Source organism: Lampetra fluviatilis, chromosome 60, assembly GCF_964198595.1.
Source record: "Lampetra fluviatilis chromosome 60, kcLamFluv1.1, whole genome shotgun sequence".
Taxonomy (NCBI): domain Eukaryota; kingdom Metazoa; phylum Chordata; class Hyperoartia; order Petromyzontiformes; family Petromyzontidae; genus Lampetra; species Lampetra fluviatilis.
Window position 1 is genome coordinate 2,758,318 of NC_136334.1, and position 20,828 is coordinate 2,779,145.

Consider the following 20,828-nt stretch of genomic DNA (forward strand, 5'->3'; position numbering starts at 1 on the left):
CTCAGCAGTTCTCCCATTATATCCTTTTCTTTGGGCAGTTCTCAAAAATTATTTGTTGACCTTCCCCGCACGGCTGGCTACGTACGGTGCAAAATAAGTTTAACATGCATACAACATGGGGCGATGTACTGCTATTTACAAGAATTCCATATTTCTTAATCTTGTGACATGATTTAAAAAAATACATTGATATACTTTTTGTATAATCTCAACATTAAAGGCGACTTCTTGCTACAACATGGGACGATGTACTGCTATTTACAAGAAATCCACATTCTTAATCTTGTGACATGATTTTATAAAATACATTGATATACTTTTTGTATAATCTCAACATTAAAGGCGACTTCCTGCTCAAATGAGCATTAAGGCAGTGCTCATCTCTAGTTTACAGCCCTCAGCCTTGGGTGGAAATTCCACATTCCTATGGCAGAGCTGGTTTATTAACAGGGCAAACCACTTTTGACTTCACCGAAAAGTGTCTACTCATTTGATCGAAACTGGAGGGATGATGGGCTGAGTGAACCTCAACCACGATTTTAACTCGTGACTTATTGACTGCAAGGCTCTCGCTATACCGGTGAGCCGCCAGACTGGCTATGATGGACGCAAAACATCGTTGCAAATCATTGAAACACTGCAACATCACTTGCTTGACAGGCTTAGGCAGCCTGCAGGCACTGCTCACCTGCAGGTCTTCTGTTATTATTGAGTGATCTGACACCACCGTATCCAGGGTTTCAATGTACTGCTGAACGTCACCCGGTTTGTACAGCTGCGTGCTGCTATTAGTCAGGCCCATCAGTAAAGATGACGTGACCTGAGGAGGAAACAGGGAGCGGCATTACGGTAAACTACTGGAAACACACGCAACCACTTTAAAAATCGATACATTGAGGAGCAGTCATGCAATCGATTGTTCTCTATAGAGCCCCTCTGGAGGGTATTTGACCTACTCTTCCAGAGCTGGCCAAATGTCTTGGAAGAGGTGAAAATGGCCACACTTTACCCCGCCATACGCTATCGCCAATAGTGATCAACATTAAATGTTGTATATTCTTGCATAATCTTAATTGTCACGGCAACTACTTCTTACACAAGCGAGAAATTGCAATTTGAATACAAAGCAAGGCCATAGCCATGGAGTCAACATTGGGGGGGACCAAATCTTCCAGGGGGTCTGGGGGTCCCCCCCCCCAGAAAAAATAAATCTAAATTTGAAAACTAATTTCCTGCCATTTCCTGCCTAAAATATACAAAAATTCACTAACACATAGGATGGACTTTTTATTTATTTTTTACAATGTCTAATAGTGTATTACATTTCTGTTTTTTTATTTTTTTACCTTTTCTTGTTTCATTGTATGTAATGGCAGAAATTAAGGGTTAATAAAGTACAACCATAACCACAATCATATGAACAGAAATTATTTTATAGCAATATATTGGGGGGGGGGGGCATTTTGAGCATATTTTAATATTGGGGGGGATGTGTCCCAATATATATTATAATTTCGGCCTTGATACAAAGTACGGGCGTTTGTTTACCTATGGCCACATCATCCGGGAAGGACTCCGACATCTCATCAGATCCCAGAAGCTAAGCGGTTTTGAGCCTGGATAGTCCGTGGATGGGCGCCCACCTTGCACATCATCGTAGGACCGGCTGCCGTGCTGCATTTGTAAATATACTGCCATTTTTAATTATCTCACAGCTCTCATCATTCTTTTTATATAAAACAAGATCGGCGATAATCGGCTTATTAATTGACTAATCGTAATCAGCTAATGTTTTGGTGGTCGGTCACATGCGTCCCTTTAAAATTGGTGGCCGCCCTTACAGCCTTCCCTTTCGAAGGTTGGAAACCCCCACCAAGCCATTCTCAGTGTGACGCGTCCCATGATGTCAGTAATTATAAAATTAGTAATGTCACCGAACCAGTATTTTTCCGCCAACTATTTGTCTGACTTGGGATTCGGACATTAAGTGACAGCAAAACGGATTTGCGAAGCGTCGCGTCGGGGGAACTCACCGCAGCAGTGGTGTTGCGATCGGTAATGCCGCTGAGGAGGCTGGAATATACCTGGATCATCAAAACGGCTTGGTTCGTATCAGAAGATTGTATCAAGTATGACATCATTCCATTTGGGGATATAAAGCTGCTCAATGAATTCTGCAATTCACTAGCTGCAGGTTTCCGCACCTAGAAAACATAAGAAACACAAATTAATTATCTGTATTGCAAATGCAACGTTTAACAAGACGAATGATATATTGTAAATATATTCGCACATTTTAGCCAACAGAGCTCCTTGGCCACTCATCAAATATATAAATGTCCTCACTCTTGAGCACTGGATTGGGCTAAGTGAACCAAGACCACAATTTGTAATTAATTTTGGGGCTAATGACCATGATGAGATGAACAGAATCTATCCACTTGAATGCCTGGTTATGATTAACAGCGACTGCTTGGGATCTAACTCAGGACTCAGCATCTGTTGTGATATTTGAGATGTGTAACAACTGCATCTGCGCAAGTGAGCCAACTACTGTACGTCAAAGCCCTGCTGCATGAACCCGACACAAAACATCGTGCCAGCGTTGGTGAGTTCGTGGCGCCAAATTCAGTGGCGGCTCCTGCAACATCTCTCAGGGGGGGCAAATGTTTGGATGATTGATAAGGATAAGGTCCACCCATGCAATGGATAAATTAACAGCTTAAGCATGTAAAGGCAACTTCACTACTTTAATATTAATGAAAAATAAAGTGACTCTTACAATACATCTCCTTGTTTGTTTCTATACTCACTATTATTACACTGCGTACATCACATTACTCGCTTAATACACTGCTTAATTATACTGAAATTTTGCTCTTCTCTTTTTCAAAGTAGCAAAGTGATCAATTACTCTCTCATTGAAAGCAGGCATGTTCCTGACTAGTTCCCTCTCCATGGAAAGCATAGCCATTGCATTCAGACGTTCCTGTCCCATTACATTTCTCAGGAATGTCTTGATTCTCTTTAAGGTTGAGAAACACCTCTCAGCTTCAGCAGTTGTCATGGGAGTGGTTATGAGGATGTTCAACAGAGCACCAGTCTCTGAAAAAGTATCCTGGAGGTTGTACTTCAGCAAAACCTGGTACAGCGCTCATGCACCACAGCAGCCCTTGAATTCTGGACTCTCATAAATGACAGACAGTTCAGTCTTCAGCTTCGCCTTATTTAACATAGGGTATGCCCTGACAGTGATGTTCAGAGCCTCAACAGGGAATGTATGGCCATGTGGTTGAAATATTTTTCCTTGTAGCAGCGTGGTACTTAAAAGGTGGTCGGTAAAGGAGAACCTTTCTTTGGTGTGGACCAAGATTGTGTCGCAGACCTGACAAAATAAATACATTTATTTTAGTTATAAAATAAATTATTTATTATAATAAAAATATTGAGATACAAGGTTTCCATCCCGATAGCAACAATGTATCAGGCAGAATCCATATTTTATATCTCCATATTTTTTCAAAAATTAATGCTATTGGTCACCCTTTACATCTATCAATGTGTTTTACAAATATTTAACCAATGAAAAGCATTAAAAGAGCTTGGAAATTATTTTGGGGAAAAAACTGGTTTTCTTTCGTTTCCTGAAAAGTAACAGTTTTGGACATACAAGGCTTCCGTCCAACAGCAATGATTTATGTGTGTGTTATTACGTTAATTAACATTTTACCAAAATTCAAGCTCAAATAGAGTTTGACAAGGGTTTTTAACCAGTAAATTAAAGATTCCACTAGGTGGCGACAAATAATATTGTTGACTGAAACGTTAGTGCGAGCCCTCCCGGAAGCCATAGAGAATGCATTGCAGCGCCTGCCGTTAGAAAAAAAACATCTTTGAATGTAAGTCTATGGGAACACTCTGGGCGATTCTCAGCCAGAGTGAAATCGCCCAAAAAGAGGCGGTACTCCACAGAACGTGACATGACGCTGATTGGACTATATCCAGAGGCACAGTAACGCCGAGCGTAACTCTGTGATTGAATGAGATTGTTAATGTGATTGAAAAAGTCCCTTTCACACTTTGGTGGTGCGTCGCCCAATCGCCCTAATGAAGAAGCCGCCCCTGGCCAAATTACACGTAAATTATCAGTAGTTTATAGAACCCCCCACCCAGTTAATCGTTATTCGATCAATAGTAATACCAAAATAAAATAATTAGTCCTGTGTGCTGCCACTATGCTCACTGTCCAGGTATGTTGATGCTCTCCGATAAAAAACACAATAACGTACACCAACAAGGAGTGAAGCAAAATCAAGATACAAACAGAGATGGAAGAAAACACGGGAGACAAAACAGAGTAAGTGAGAGAGACAAACACGGAATGAAATACAGACACATGTAATTCAATGGATACACAGACGGAATGAAATAGAAATGCACACGGAATGAAATAGACACAAACGGAATTAAAGAGACAAGCACGGAATGAAAGAGACACAAAATCAGATGAAGATGACCGAGGGAGGCAGGCGTCTCAAGAAGTCACGCTACGCGACGCGTAGCTCCAGGTGGGTAGCGCTGGAGGTTGTGTATTTCAAGAACGTTGTACGCTTTCCAACGCTCAATGGTTTAAGCTCTGAACGATTAACAATCATATTTGTTATACCATCACATATGGAATGATGTAATATCAACGATAATCTTTTTGTCCATTTTGAATAATATATCGTGATTATCGTTGCTCATTTAAACTCAAATATTTACGTTATAACGACATCTATATTGAGAGTCGTACATTAATAGCAATGTACCAATTTAGTGCCGCACAGAATGATGTTCAGAGTAATTTATAGCATGATGCGAATGTGACTTAATTATTTTAATAGCCTATTTAATTATTTGTAATAAAGGACTCCGTCACACGATGTTGATCTCCGTCGGTCCTTCATTTGTGTTCGTCTTCCGCTCACCCCGCTGGCCTCCTCCTCGGCCCAGCGTCGTCTCTCCTTGCGCCCCGCACACTCTGCAGCTACCCTGCTGCTCCCTACGCAGCCCCACTGCTGCTCCTCTATGCAGCTACTCTGCTGCTCCACTAGCCCTGCAGCTACTCTGCTGCCTGTGCAACCTCGCACCCTCTGTTAGCCTCTGCCAGTTCTGCAGCTACTTGGCTGCTCCGTGCAACCTTACACGCCCTGTGCTAGCCTCCGCTAGCTCTGCAGCTACTCTGCTGCTCCGTGCAACCTCGCACGCCCTGTGCGCCTCGCGCACTCTGCTCTCTCCTCACCCCGCTGGCTGGCGCCGTCCGATGAGCCCCTCAGCCACCAGGCTGAGGCACGGCGGCCACCCAACGTGGTCTCCCCTCTTCACTCCCTCGACTCCCCCAGATGTCTTCCGGTCTCCTTCCTATAACCCCTCGCCCACGTGACCCTGACTCCTCCCTCTCCCACGTGACCCTGACTCCTCCCTCTCGGATCGTCACATCCGACCTGCCCATTTACGCTCGCATTACATATTGATTGCGTATCTCACAGTAAGTGCATAATAAAATATCTCAATTGGGACTATACATAACAATAATCACCTCCAACCGGCAGACCAATGCTCCAGGTCACTCCTGCAAATGAAACTCATCCTGGTCTCTTGAGTTCTCACCTGGTTAGACAAACTCAACTTGAAACTGAGTGTTGGAGATTTTAAAGTCGCAATCATTAAAGACTTATGGAAGCCTTATGTTATCTGCATATGCAATGACAGGGTGCCACCTGTCGGCCTGGAAGGGTAATCACGAGTATGGGCAAGGTTATGTTACAACTAATTTGCAGGGGGGCATATCTGGGTTAAAGGTAAAAGGTGGGGCTAGCAGCTGGGAAGCTCCGGGAACCTGCTCGAAGGTTCTGGAAGGGGGCGTGGCCAGAGGCGGGGCCTGGCCACGACGATAGGTATATAAGGGGGAAGGAACCGCAGGTTCAGGGTTGTTGCGGGGTCCCGGGTCCTGGCTGTGTCGCTGTTCGCCGTCATCTCTCTCCGTCGTCCGGCCGCATGGAAGATCCTCTTCACGGCTCCCATCGCCGTCATCATCACACTAGTCAATCAGCTGTGTGGTTGGATGTAGGCGATGGGACTATGTAGAGAGGTCGGCTGTGCGTAGCTAAAGTAGACACGTATATATATATTACCCAGTGTTGTACCCAGTGAGCGGAGATGTAGATATGTATCGGCCTGTGTTGTGCCCTGTGTGAGAATAAATAAGAATCCCTCTCTACACGACGTGTCTTGGAAGTCGCTCATTACACCTGTTTCAAAGTCACAATTATTAAAATACTTATGGCAGGCTTATGCTGCTTCCATGTTTCAAAGTAATATTTGTGTGGTACGGCAAAGTACAAAACGATACAATAAAAATTGTCCATGGATTGCCACAATACAGTACAATTTGGATGTAATATATACAAATAGCAAGTTTCTGGAAGATTCAACGAGGACACTTTTATAGTCCCGTCCACTCACTCAATCACGAGCACCGTCCAAACAGAGATTGACCTCCTCGCTGACATCGGCCCCGCCTACTTCGCATTGGCACTGCCCACTGCTCAGGCAACCCCGCCCACTGTTCAGGCAGCCCCGCCCACTATTCAATATCAAGAGTTGAGCATGAGCGGAGAAAATGGGTCATTGGGAACCAAAACCCGATTTTCGCTGATGTGTTGTCAGGACATATGAATAGCCTCTCTGAACCTGGGACTGTCCCTGACAAAACCATGAAGTTTGATAGCTTTAAAGCGAGACCAAAAGTTTGTAAAATTGAGTGGCGTCGAGAGTTCTCATCCTTACGTGCAAATCGAAGGAGAACGGCGTGCACTCCCAGTCGTTGCAGATGGACACGGTCATCTTCAGAAGGTCTCCGTTGGTGGGGTCCCCGGCTGGCAAGAGGAATGGTGGTGGGACCGCCAGCTTGGTGGTCTTTAGCGTGTAAATGAGGTCTCCCACGAGAGCTGAGTAGATGTACGTGAAGACAATTCCTTTGTCCACAGACTCGTTCCTAATCCCCCTCCCTTCATCGTCCAGCCAGTAATTGCACTCAAACTGGAACCACGTCACGCCAGAAATGCCTGCCGCAAGAGAATGTTAATTATTCCTATATACTATATATGTATAAAGCAAAGCATTCAATATATTTTGTACATCTCTATTTTAACGCTTTCTAACGAAGGGTGAAAATATAAATGCAAAAGCTATTACCGTCTATCCGTCCATCCATCTGTCTGTTACAAGAGGTCATTGGATCAAAGATGATATATAACATTGCAGTTAACATTGTGTTGCCACGAGGGGCCAAAAAGGAAACCGACCACTTGGATTAATGGGTTACCCAAAATATGTGACACAAAACCAGAATTAAAAGCTTAGGAAGGGAAGGCGATGAATGGTGTCAACCCTGTCGGCTTAGCTACCTAGTTCTGATGACATTTGGGAAGAGTTCGACTTGAGCAAATAATATCAAAGGTAGCACTACCATATTACCGGTCAGGGAGATGTCTAACTCTCCAGCATGAGGCGGGGGGGCGGACAGGAACATTGTCCGCATTTTGTGTGGAGGCGAGCTGTAGCCGGGGGGATGGTGGCTTCATTGAACGCATCACGACCACAAGATTACATCCCCGCGACAGGGATGTTTGCTATCCCCCCTTTACCCTCACAAGTATATTTCCACCTCTGTCCCCTCCGTGGTGGTACCGTCCATCTTCTTCTAAGTCAGAAGATGCCATTATTACCTCAGGTCAAGTCAAATTCATTTCGTGTAACCAAGTCAGAAGCCACGAGACCAGGATGAGTCTCATTTGCAAGAGTGACCGGGGCCACCAAAATGCAAACAAATAAAATCAAGTACAGCAATAAAGCAAATATATAATAATGCAAAAAAACTATTTGCTGGAGAAATCGCGAATACTCGACCAACATAAACAAGCAAGTGTATGTCAAATAATTTTCACTTCTCGGATTTTCTCTCTCCATGAGCTTCTATGTTGTGCCTCTCTTCCACTCACATCCAATGTCGCCTTTTGCTTCCACCGCATCCTCTCACCCTCAGGCTCCCTCTGCTCTGCACCGATGGTATAATATCTTCTCAAGAATGTAAATAAATCCCACTTAGGCTAACCTATGCATTACTCCTCCTTTTCCTTAGCAATATTTACAAAACCCACCTGAGGATTGTCATATTTGTCTTTTCAAAACACTCGTATTTCTTCTGTAGTGGCCACGTCTGTGCACCATATAATATGACTGACTGTATCTTGTATCACTGCTCTACATGTGCAGCTGAAGTTGGAATATGCTTGTCACCCTGACTGCACTCGACATAATTCAACGTAATGCGGTCGGCTTCATTGATGATCCAAACACTTACTGATTCACTCCAGTCACTCGCTCATCTCCTTATCGCTCTTCTATCATTACTACCATGGTTACTGTTCCTATGAACTTCGCTCATTGATTAGTCCACCCATGTAGAGGACTCAGTTTACCTGACTTTAATGTTTTGTCTTTTCCACCTTGTGTTCAACCACCACACTTCAGGTCACAGCATTGCTATTCCTGCTCCTCCCTTCACACTGGTAACCTTTGGAAATCCCTGTTATTGTCGTCTCTTTTCCCAAGTTCTCCTTGATTCAAGGATCGCGTTAACTTTGATCTATGATACATTCAATCGTGCTGTTTGTCGTTGGCCACATGCCATACTGAACATATAGGCTCTGTGCTTAGAAACAATACATACCAGATTCCCTTTCAGTTTCACTGGCACCTTTCTATCACGTACAATTCCATAAGTCTATCTGCAGAACTGTCTTCTCTAAGATGAATTGGTATTTCACCGGGTTGTCGATATGGTAGCCACAAAGCGTTGTAACATCTCACCCGTGTTGTTATTAGATGCACACGTGCCATTATACGGAGGTAATTTGGCTCTGCCTGTCAAACGTGCCTCACTCGGGGAATTATTTGGATCTGAGGCTTTAACCACCACAATGTAGGCCGAACCGGGCTGCAGAACCCCATTCATCACCACCAGCCCATCCGATGTGATGCCTGCAGAACAACAGTGGGACATATAGAGCAGGAAAGTTAAGAAGAGCACTGGGCATATATTATAAGTGAGTTATCAGCCAAACTGTGGATGCCGGAGAAGTAAATGTGGTGTCCCGCTTGCTACCGGACTTGGTGAGGCTACTGAATGATGGCACCAACACTCCATCTTTAAACATGGACCAAGCGAGAGACACGCCATCCAGACTGGCACAGTCGAGACACTCGACCTTTAGTGCCCAATCGTCCTGGCTGCTGAGAAACTCATCGCAGTTGCTGATACACCTATCAAACACACACACAGAGATAAGAAGGTAGGTTGGAACGATTCCCCCCCTGACGCTTCAATAACATTCTTTATTTTGGCTATTGGTAATTCTACTGAATTGTAACAATCATAAACATGGTCTGATTTCCACAACTTGCAGCTTCTTCTTCTGTTGTATGGCAGGGAGCTGAAGTCACACACAACGAGTTGAGTTGCCACCTCAGATGAAATTGATTTAACCCTGCTCCTGGCTCTGCTTGGCCCTAAGTAAAATCCAGATGTCTTGTGAGGTCAGATTTTCACAGATTGGATTTGGCTTGGCTCGGGGACACTCCCATTACGACGAGGGCTCCACATTGACTCAGCTTGGATGTGCGAATGGAAAAAATTAACCCGTAAAAACAAAGTTTTTCACTATAAATCCTTTATATACGTGGCATCGGTTTTATTTTATTATTCATTTCTGTTTTTCTTGAGAAAGAGTTTCATTTTTATCACATTGGTATTTTAAATTAAATATGAAAAAATGTTTTTCCTAAAAAGTGGAAAATTTTGTTTCACGAAAATAAATTGTCACGCACAACGAGTCTGTGTGCAAAATGTCAGCTCGATTGGATCACGGGAAGTGGGTTAAAAAACGATTGAAAGTTTTGCACGGTCGTAAGCGTGCAAGCAAACAAGCAAGTGAACTTAATATAAAGGATTTAAAAAGGAGTACAAGTGCATCGTTAAGAAACCTGATGGTAACCGCCATTACTATGAGGGCCCCGCACTGACTCAACTCAGATGTGCGAATGGAAAAGAAGTAGGAGTGCATCAATAACAAACCTGATGGTAATGAGTAATACAGTGCCGCTGGCCACGGTGCCGATCTGCGTGTAATTCGCTGTGCGGTCTCCCTTCTTTGCCGTCGCTGTCACCGTGACGTTGCTGCCCACCGTCAGCAGCTGCCGGGCCACGGTGAAAACCCCACCGGCAGCAGTTGCTGCGCTGCCCGCAACACCTCCATCACAAGCGGCAGCAACAGCAGGAGCAGCTGCGGTCACCTGGCAAGTCCAGTTGAAGGAGATCCCCGCGCTTCCAGCCGAGGGGTCGTCTGGGTCGGAGCTCTCGGTGGCCGCGTCAAACACGGCATTGCTCTGGTAGCCGAGCGTGCGTGTCGTGCCGCCCACGATGGTCAATTTGAGTGGAGTTGGGATGGAGCGGACATAGATGGTGGCCGTCTGGTTGACGATGAATTCTAGGTCCAAAGTCCCAGTTACTGAGATGGAGTAGAGGCCTGGCTTAAAGTAGCCCGGTGCAAATTGGTAGTATCCACCGATGTTTACTGGGGAGCTGTACGACTGATTGGTCACAGCGTTCTTGATGTTCCAAAAAAAAATGTTCCTAAAACAAAAGCAGAATGCTAATTTGATTTTGTAATCAATGCAAACCAGAAAAATAATCAACCTCTTAAAGATGTTGAATCTGAAAAACAAGCTAAGGTAAATACAACTTCAACAGGGTAACACTTTGCGTTTCCTTTTACTGCATTCCATCTCAGGTTTAGAACATGCCTTAGCTGTGTCCATCCGTATTTCTGCTGTGGAAAGTATTATAACTCCCGTGAAGATGATACAATATGAACAAAACTTTAGCATAAAGTTACCCTAGAAAAAAGTGAATAGGCCTAAGGGTTTCCGAAAATCTGGAGGCATAAAGACCGCCATAGCATTCTGAACCCTGCAAACTGTGGCGCTCCCTCCTGAGCAGGGCTATCATCCATGCCCCATGGTCTTATCGTGGCCTGCATATGGCCGCTTCCTGTGTGCCTGGTACAAACAATATTAAAATTAAATTAAACTTTCCGAGGCCAATCAGTTGTTGAAAACTATGACATAATCACGTGTCCCTCTGCACAGTGTTTCCGAAAGTGTTTATCGATATTGCAGCTGGATCCTTCCACAATGCAATAAATGCACAACAGACATTGACCCAATTATGTATTTTTCTTTTGAATTAGCCACGTTGACATATTTCCAGGCCTTGCCGTTTCATTTAACTTGGCTCTTGTAGACATTTAGAGACTGAATCCATTATTCATAAAGAGGCCGTTTGTGGACACGTCACCATGGCCAAATCCGCTGATGCCACACCTTGCTGCCAACACTCTCTACCCTCCACCAGCTGCTGAACATGAAACATTCGGTGACTCCCAAGATCTGCGCCCTGAAAGTTTCCCACCATCTGCTCTTATCGCCTCCCTTTGGTCACCAGACTCGTGTAGACAACTCCCACGCCCGTCCCACCCAGTGCAACCGTTTTTTTCTCATCTGAACATTCACGTACGTTCTCTTTCAGGCTTTTGGACTGCTTCTCCTGTCTTGCCATGCAATTCCTAGCATCCGTCACAGACACCTGGCCTCAAAATTCCAGCAAATTATATTCGAGCTGCTTTGTTAGCATTCGCTCTGTGGTCTACAAAGTAACAGACCACACTCTGGACTCAACATTTCTTTACACTCAGACTAAACTAACTTATCTTCTAAATTGGTTTACCTAGCTCATAAAGTACCTGCCCTGCTAAAGCAATGAGTCTCTTGGTCTTGATCACACAGCTGCCTGCATTAAGGACATTACTTCCTAAGTACACCAAGTACTCTAGCCCCTTTATAGCTTCTCTCGTCCGACCGTGACTTGTAGTCCTACTACAAGAAATCCAAATCACAGTAATGAGTTAGACCGTTGGGCTAAGTCAGCTCGGGACTACAGGTACAAACTCCCAGACCCCCAGGAAGAGGGCTGGGGCATAACGTCACTCTTCAGGCCCTTACAGACGGTTTCAGAAGGGAGGAGTGGCCAGGGGTGGAGTGAGTCAGAATACAGTATAAAAGGCGGTCCCCTGAACGGGTCCGGCAATCGTCGTTCACCTGAAGATTCAAGAGCCACCCTGGAGCTGCCACCTTGAAGGCCCGAAGCGAAGAGCCCAAAGGGCGGAACCCGACCCCTGGCTAGGGTCGGGCCAAAAGCTTAACAAGTGAAGAGGCTAGAGCATAGCCAGTGTTAGGCAGGCTAGCTGGAGGAATATCTCCCTAAGTATCGGGTGGAAGGGGACGTACCCCTTTGTGTTATTGATTCGTTATAAGCGTGCTGCTTTCAGAAGAGAGACGTCTCTGCAAGTTTTATACCCACTACACATGTAACCGAATTGCACCACTGTTCAATCAGGTGTTGACTCGGCTCGATCCCTTTTTCAAACGTGATATTTTATCTTACAATATTTGAAATTAGTGCTTTTCTCAGATGTAGGTGCCACTTACTTTAAGCTGGTTATTACACACTCCGTGATGATGACGGCAGTCAGCGTGAACACCTCACTCTGTCCAAGCACTCGAGCCATCTCGGGAGTAGTCGAGTTGTCATCAAGCACCACCGACACCACCTTACAGCCCAACGGATTCACGCTCACTTCCAGGCTGTAGTTGTCATGTGACCAGTTCGTGATCTCCTCAATAGTGACCTTCATGATCCCAAATGTCGAATAGGTGTACGGGAACTCGAAGGTGGCTTGTTTCAAGCGTGGTATCAACGGGCACTTACACAGACTGCTACACAGCGAGGAACCAACGATCGTCTGGTTTCCATCTCCCAAGGTCCAGCGATAGCAGACCAGCTCGTTTAAAATGTTGTTTCCCACAAATAATAAGTTCGCGTTGACAGATGTGACATGGTAGTCAGGTTGCGTGGGGTTAGCCTTGTAGAACCATCCCATGATCTCAAAACGAACAGATATGTTGTTTTTCCACTTTATAAAATCCAGGCGGACTCTTTGGCACAGGAAGCTAATCCAGAACAGCACTCGCGTTTTCAAAACTGGGTCATTGTTCAGCAGAGACAAATCCTATTTTAAAGAGGGAAAACAATCGTGCATTTGCATGGGGTTGTAATGCTTTGCAACACGCGTTTTATCATTTATTATTTGTTTCTTTCGGTTAAGTCACGTCTAAAGATAAAATAATAAATTAAATTAAATAATAGAATACGACGTTTCGATTGCAACACAAGCAATCATCATCAGGTATAATGAAATAGCGACATAAAATCTAACCAGAAAACTATAGACAGACATATTAGCAGACAGATATCACCAAGATACATAGCGAGAGCAACACAGGTAACAGAGAGGGGTGATCGCCTCTGTGTGGTGGCCTTAAATAGACAGAGGGGGGGGCAGAGGCAGAGAGAGGGAGGAGGGTTAGAGAAAAAATTAGCATATCAATGAGTGGTCAACAGACGTGGTGCTGCGAATGCGATGGCACGGCAAGCAAGCCTGAAAATCAGGAGAAGGACACACTAAAATTAAATAACCTAGTAAAATATCGAAATGTAATGTAATACAACACAGAGGGTCGGTCAACACACAATTAACGCATAGCCTGGTTGATTACGTATTTCAAAGATTGCTAAGTTAGAATTGCTTGTGTTGCAATCGAAACGTCGTATTCTATTATTTAATTTAATTTATTATTTTATCTTTAGACGTGACTTAACCGAAAGAAACAAATAATAATTCCTGCAGTCACGAAAGTTCTAAAATACGCGTTTTATCCTCAAAAGCATTGAATTAGTGTGAGCTGGCAGAAATGTCTGCATTTATTCATTCTACATGCTTTGCAAAATCCAGAAACATTGTGCAGTTTCCAGAGTGTTTGACACACACACAACAATGGCTGCAATTCGCCACGAAGTGGCAGTGATGTCACCAAAAGCCTTTGTGTAAGGCTAGGTGTAATTTTAGGCCATGTGAAGTGTCAAATGTTGACCAACAGTAGTTAATGGGGCTGACCCAGGCATCATGGGTTAAATGAGATGGCACAGACAGATGCAACATCTGTGCTCTCCACTGTGCCAACCTCCTGTGTTTGTTGTTGTGAGCAATTATTCTCTTCCTTCAGTTGTTGTTGGAGGGTGACAACCTCTAACTTTACAGTATCATCCTTCACGAGTCTCCCCCACACAGTGGATACCGGTCGTCAAGTTAGCTCAGCTCCAAGTCCTCCTGTATCACATAAGCCCATATCATCTATAGTCAGTGCCATACTCGTTTATCACCAAAACAGAAGATATATTCAAGATAAACGAGCTTCTCCATGCAGGGACAGGTGTTAATAAAAGGCGTGTACGTTTTGCAAACATAGAGAGAACATAACTGTGGAGTGACAGGCCAGGCAACTTCCACACATTGTAATGCAGCCAATGAAAATGCATCCTTTGCATTTTCCAAAAATATCAAAAAAATCTCAAAAATTCTAAACAAACATAAGATCCAAGTCCGATTCAGTACAGTACATAAAATCCGGGATCCAATCCCATCTGTAAAAGATGTCATTCCTGACTTGCAATACCCTGGAGTCTATAAACTGAGTTGCATCTGTGGTGATTGTTACATTGGGGAAACGAAACGTCATGTCTCTGATCGTGTCCGCGAGCACAAGTCAGATCTGAAACACGGAAAAATTGAGTCTTCCGCCGTTGCCGATCATTGCTACAACGCTGTGGGCTCTCATGATATTGTCTTTTCCGAGACCAAGATGCTCTGCAAACCTTCTGGCTACCATCAAAGGTTTGTACACGAAGCCATCCAGATATACAAACACAGACATAACTTCAACCGTGATGATGGGTACAAACTGAGTAATCATTGGAAAGATGTTATTAACCATGTAAAATAGATTTAACTACCCATATTTGTACCGTCTTATTTGACAGGTACTATTCTACTTTGCCGAGTGTTGACATCCCCAGCGTTAAACAGTACTGCTGTTTTGTATTTTGGATTTGTCAGCTAACACCGGCCGTAACCCCGGGCTGAGGTGCACTAATTGTTCCCTTCTAGCCCCCCCCCCCCACCGTCCCAGTGGGATTTGGCAGCCAACATCGGCCGCAACCTCAGATTGAGGTGCACCAATTGTTTCCCTTTTAGCCCCCCCCCCCACCGTTCCATTCCCTGGCAACCACATTCAGATAAGCCCCCCTTCCTAACTTGGATTTAAGAGCTTGTCTCTTGGATTTTTACTCACTTGATACAGTAAATTTAGCTGTGACGGTCCCACCTGATGACGGAGACTTGTGTTGCCTCCGAAACGTCGTGATTTATTATTTTATTTATATTATTAATTTTTATTATTAATTGTAATTTTTACCTACGTGACTTTACCGAAAAAACCTAAGAGTTAAATGGACAATTGTTGCTCGGAATTTTAAGCGAAATTTTTTTTTTAACGATTTAAAAATTAGTCATGGGTGATATAAATGTATTCTTAGGTTTTTTCGGTAAAGTCACGTAGGTAAAACATCAAAATTAATAAAAAATAAAATAAAACAAAAATCACGACGTTTCGGAGGCAACACAAGTCTCTGTCATCAGGTGGGACCGTCACAGCCGGATTAGCTGCATCAAGTGAGGCGATGATTCAAGATGTAATCCCTTAAAAAGCAAGTTGAGGGGGAGGAGAGGGGGGGGGCTCATCAGAATGTGGTAGCCAATGAATGGAACGCATCGGGAGGGGGAGGGGGGGGCGGGGCCAAAAGAATGCACGTCGGCGTGAACCGCGTCCACGCCGACGTGCATTCTTTTGGCCCCGCCCCCCCCCTCCCCCTCCCGATGCGTTCCATTCATTGGCTACCACATTCTGATGAGCCCCCCCCCTCTCCTCCCCCTCAACTTGCTTTTTAAGGGATTACATCTTGAATCATCGCCTCACTTGATGCAGCTAATCCGGCTGTGACGGTCCCACCTGATGACAGAGACTTGTGTTGCCTCCGAAACGTCGTGATTTTTGTTTTATTTTATTTTTTTATTAATTTTGATGTTTTACCTCCGTGACTTTACCGAAAAAACCTAAGAATATGAATCCTTGCAGTCACGAAAGCTTCAAATCTAGATATAAATGTATTTTTGTAGGATGGTATAGAGGGGAAAAGCGAGCGATGAAGTTCGCTATCCCAATAATTTGGTGGGAACCCACTGACCACTCAAGCAACTGCTACTTCTGCATGCTGTACCATTCCAAACGTCGGACTGGCAAGAATGCACCTGCTATCACGTATTCGGACCTTCCTTCATCCATCGCCCCTGTGGCACACTGCCTTGAGCTCCCCGTACTCACTCCTCCGGAGAGAGAGCAGCTGTTTTTAGAAGAGAGCAGAAAGTCAGAGAGCGAGAAAGACGTTGTAAATCTAGATTACAATTTTAGAGGGGGTGCTGAGGAGAGAAACCCATACTACCCCAACCAAAAAGACCTCAACGACTTGATCAGAGATCTTGGTCTCACCAAGTCCAATGCTGAGCTTTTGACGTCCAGGCTCAAGCAGTGGAACTTGTTGGATGAAAGTGTGCAAGTCGCAGATCAGAGGAACTGTCAGCAACCTTTTTGCAGCTTCTTTACCCGTCAAGATGGGCTCTGCTTCTCCCACAATGTGACCAGTCTGGTCGAGGCAATCGGAATCGCCTGTAACCAGAATGAGTGGTGCCTCTTCATTGACAGCTCATCCAGGAGCCTCAAAGTCGTGCTCCTCTATAATGGTAAGAAGTACCCGTCTTTCCCTTGGCTCACTTGGTGCACCTCAAAGAGGATTGCAACAGCATCAAGACCTTGCTGGACGCCTTGAAGTATGATGAGTACGGCTGGGGGTCATCGGATACTTCAAAATGGTGTCATTCCTGATGGGTTTCCAAAGCGGTTTTACCAAGTTTCCTGCTATCTTTGCCTTTGGGACAGCAGGGACACCAAGGCGCACTACCACAAGTGGGACTCTGCCACAGCGGACCGAGTTTCTCTTTGGGGAGGAACAACGTCAAGTGGAAGCCACTGGTGGACCCACGGAAAGTGCTGATGCCACTACTGCACATCAAATTGGGCCTCATGTAACAATTTTTCAGAGCTGTAGATAAGGAGTCAGCAGCCTTCAAGTACCTTCAAGACTTCTTCCCTAAGCTGTCTGAGGCAAAGGTCAAAGCCGATGCCTTCTTCGGACCACAGATAAAGAAGATCCTGGAGTGCAATTAATTCCCAAAGAAGCTCACTAGTAAGGAGAAAGTAGCTTGGAACAGTTTTGTCGCAGTGGTTCGTGGCTTTGTGGGTAACCACAAGGTCGACAACTATGTGGAGCTGGTTGAGACTTGGGTGAAGAACTACGTCACAATGGGCTGGAGGATGTCCCTCAAAGTCCATATGCTTGATGCTCATCTTGATAAATTCAAAGAGAACATGGGAGCACTCGGAGGAGCAAGGCGAGCACTTCCACCAGGATATACTGGACTTTGAACGCAGCTACCAAGGACAGTATAACGAGAACATGAGGGGAGACTACATTTGGGGGCTTTTCGTGAAAGTGATTTACAGTATAATCGTAAATCACGAAAAACTACTCACTTCTAAATCTTTTGTAGTCATTTTTGTATTATTTTAGTATAAATAGATGATACATTGGATTCATATGTTGTTTTTTCTGACTTTATGTGAACAAAACGTCACAAATTCGCCCGTTTCCTCATTGAAAATTAGTTAATTTCGAAATATCAATGTCCTAGTCACAAAAACAAAGTTTGTGGGGAATAAAAGCCATTTTCTATACGTTTTAGTCATAAGCAATTATGAAATAACACTTACTACCTAGGAACAAAAATTGTGCTACAAATGTAACAGGTTCCGGAGACACTTGTAGAGGTAACTTCTTTATTACAATACAACACTCCAACAGTCCAACAGTCCTGATACTCTGTTACAGCCTAGGTACACAGCCTAGCTACACAGCCTAGATACTCTACTCTGGCTACGCTCCGGAACTCGCCCTCGATAGGTCGTAGAGTCGGGAGTTCCAGAGTCCCAGCGCTGGCTCTCACAGCATCCCAGGGTCTTCAGATGGCTGGTCGTGAGTCTTGGGTCTTGAGTTACAACTGGGCCCCGATCGTCCAGGGAGCTCTCCTTTTATGCCTGGTACAACGAGGGGTGGGGCCGTGTGCGCCCCCAGATATCCCACAGAGCACACACAGCCCCCCCCTTTGGCGGCGCCAAGGGGATTAAGCGTCTGGACCCCCTGGGAACTCAACGCCTGGCGCCCAGAGGCTTAAGCGTCTGGACCCACCTGGGAACCCAGAGCCCCCAGCAGCCCCTCCCTTCTTATGTCACTACATTACCCCCCTCTACGTAGCCTCCAGCCGACCCGGCTGTCAAAAAAAAATACAATTGTACAAGAAATTATTTGTTAACCATCAGAATGAGTGTGTGACAAATCAAGAAAAAAAAATGAGAAGAAAGCGCCTCTCCCCCTCCTGTGGTCACCGATGCAGAACAACACTGTATAAACACATATATGCAGGATGAACGCACGCCCCAATCGCCCACTATACATGATGGAAAGGTGAGTGGCGTCGCGTTGGGACGAGAGTTCGTGGGCGGGGGTCATGAAAATCGTTTGAGTTTTGAGCGAGTCCGAGTGGCAGGTCCATCGGTCGCGACGGAGGCGGGAGGGGACCGACGACCCGCTGTTGCGCTTGTGTCCTGGGTCGCTGATCCCGCGGGCAAGCTTGTTCCCGCTGGGTCGGCCGTGGCAGATTTCATTCCCAAGGCATCTGAGGGCGGGGCAGCGGGACCTGCCCGAGAGTTAGAAGCAGCATCATCGCGGCGCGACTCGTCAGACATGTCGCGCTCTCGGCCCCGGAGATGTGAAGGAGGTGTGTAGGGTTGAATGTAAGGTTTTAGACGTGACGGGTGCACGAACCAACGTCGCTTGCCATGCTGGATCCTGACACACTGCGGGCGGAGAACGCGAATAATAACAACCGGCCCTCTCCAAGGCTTAAGCAGTTTTGAGGAAGTAGCCAATGGTACCTGCGGGCAGTGGAGCCAGGCGCGGTCCCCTTCTACCCAAACGTGGCGGGATGTGCGGAGATTCCGCAACCGCTCGTTGGCAAGCTGACGGGCTTCTGAGTTATTTTGAGCAGCCTCCCGGGCATCTACGAGACGACGCACATTAGCACGGATGTGGTCGACAATCTTAGCCTTAGGTGCGGGCTGTTTAATGTGCAATTGTACGTCGATTGGGGGGCAAACCTCCCTACCATACATAAGATAGAATGGCGAGTACCCCGTGGCAGCATGGGGCGCCATTCTATAGGCGGCCAAGACACCAGGTATGTGGAGATCCCAATCAGTCTGTGACTCAGACACCTGGTGGCTTAGCATGGAGGTAAGTGTCCTATGTAATCGCTCGACCATACCGTCAGTCTGGGGGTGATATGGCGAGGTGCGAATTTTGTGTGTCCCTAGCAGGTTGCACACATCCCGCAACAGGGTGGAAGAGAAATTTTTCCCTTGGTCGGTCAGCAGGCGTTCGGGAGCACCCTTGTCCAGGACGTAGCCCTGGAAAAAGGCCTCCGTAATGGCTGCTGCAGACTGGTTGGGGAGTGGCCAGGCCATGGCCCATCGGGTAAAATATTCGACCCCAACCAAAAGGTACTTATTACCCCGAGGAGTAGCGGGAAACGGACCCAAAATATCCAATGCGACGATCTCATTGACCCGGGAAACTTTAATGGATTGGAGCGGCGGGCAGGACGGCCTAGCAGGTGGTTTCCGCCGTGCACATTCTGTGCAACCTTGCACAAGGTCAGCCACATCGTTTGCCATGCCCGGCCAGAAAAATTCCAATTGGATTTTAGCTAGTGTTTTCTGAACACCCAAGTGCAAGAGGCGACTGTGGGTTTCCCACACAAGTCGCCCCCGCAGGGAGGTGGGCACCACCAATGTGTGGGATTGGGACCCCCCATCCCAATGCATGAGGACGCCTTCCCGGATGACATATGATACGGGTCCCCCCTGCCCCCTGTGACCCTCGGCATCCCTAGCGCGGCGTCTCAATTTGAGGAGGGAGACGTCTTCCATCTGAAGACGTCCCCAGTCGTCCAACCCGAGGCCCAGCAATGCGTCCTGCGGAACTTGCGTGGAGGGAGCCCCGTGGTCCCCGACCCCATCCCCGGCCGCGGCCGCAAGGGATGAGGGCGGTACCCCGTCAGGCTGCCTACAACGCCCCACACCCAAAAAACAAGCACAGCGCCCATTGTTCGGCAGTCGCGACAACCCGTCGGCGTTCCCGTGTTGAATCCCCTTGCGGTAAATGACAGTGAACGCAAGGCGTATTGTAGCGCCGCGTGGTCGGAGCGTACTGTGAAATGCCTGCCATACACGTATGGCCTGTACTGTTTTATGAAAAAAACGATAGCAAGCAATTCGCGGCGCGTCACGCAGTAACGTTGCTCCGCGGGCGACAGCACCCTGCTGCCATAGGCGACGACGCGCTCCACTCCATTGACAATTTGCGACAGCACCCCTCCAATTCCGGTGTTGCTGGCGTCTGTATCCAGAATGAACGGAGTGGTAAAATCTGGATAAGACAGGGTAGGAGCATCGACCAGTGCTTTTCGGACGGCATTGAA

General features: G+C 46.0%; 1 protein-coding gene across 1 annotated transcript in view; it reads right to left on the reverse strand.

Annotated features, from left to right (window-relative positions):
- The window catches only part of LOC144951023 (polycystin-1-like protein 2), an 82,451-nt gene extending 63,438 nt beyond the window's left edge, over nt 1–19,013 (reverse strand). The window contains exons 1-8 of the mRNA XM_078881258.1: nt 18,987–19,013; nt 12,652–13,232; nt 10,181–10,738; nt 9,212–9,369; nt 8,917–9,087; nt 6,832–7,109; nt 2,034–2,204; nt 689–820 (exon numbers count right to left, since the gene is read on the reverse strand). Of these exons, the coding sequence (XP_078737384.1) occupies nt 689–820; nt 2,034–2,204; nt 6,832–7,109; nt 8,917–9,087; nt 9,212–9,369; nt 10,181–10,738; nt 12,652–13,232; nt 18,987–19,013 (2,076 nt within the window). The remainder of the gene's footprint in view (nt 1–688; nt 821–2,033; nt 2,205–6,831; nt 7,110–8,916; nt 9,088–9,211; nt 9,370–10,180; nt 10,739–12,651; nt 13,233–18,986) is intronic.
- Nucleotides 19,014–20,828: the final 1,815 nt, after the last annotated feature.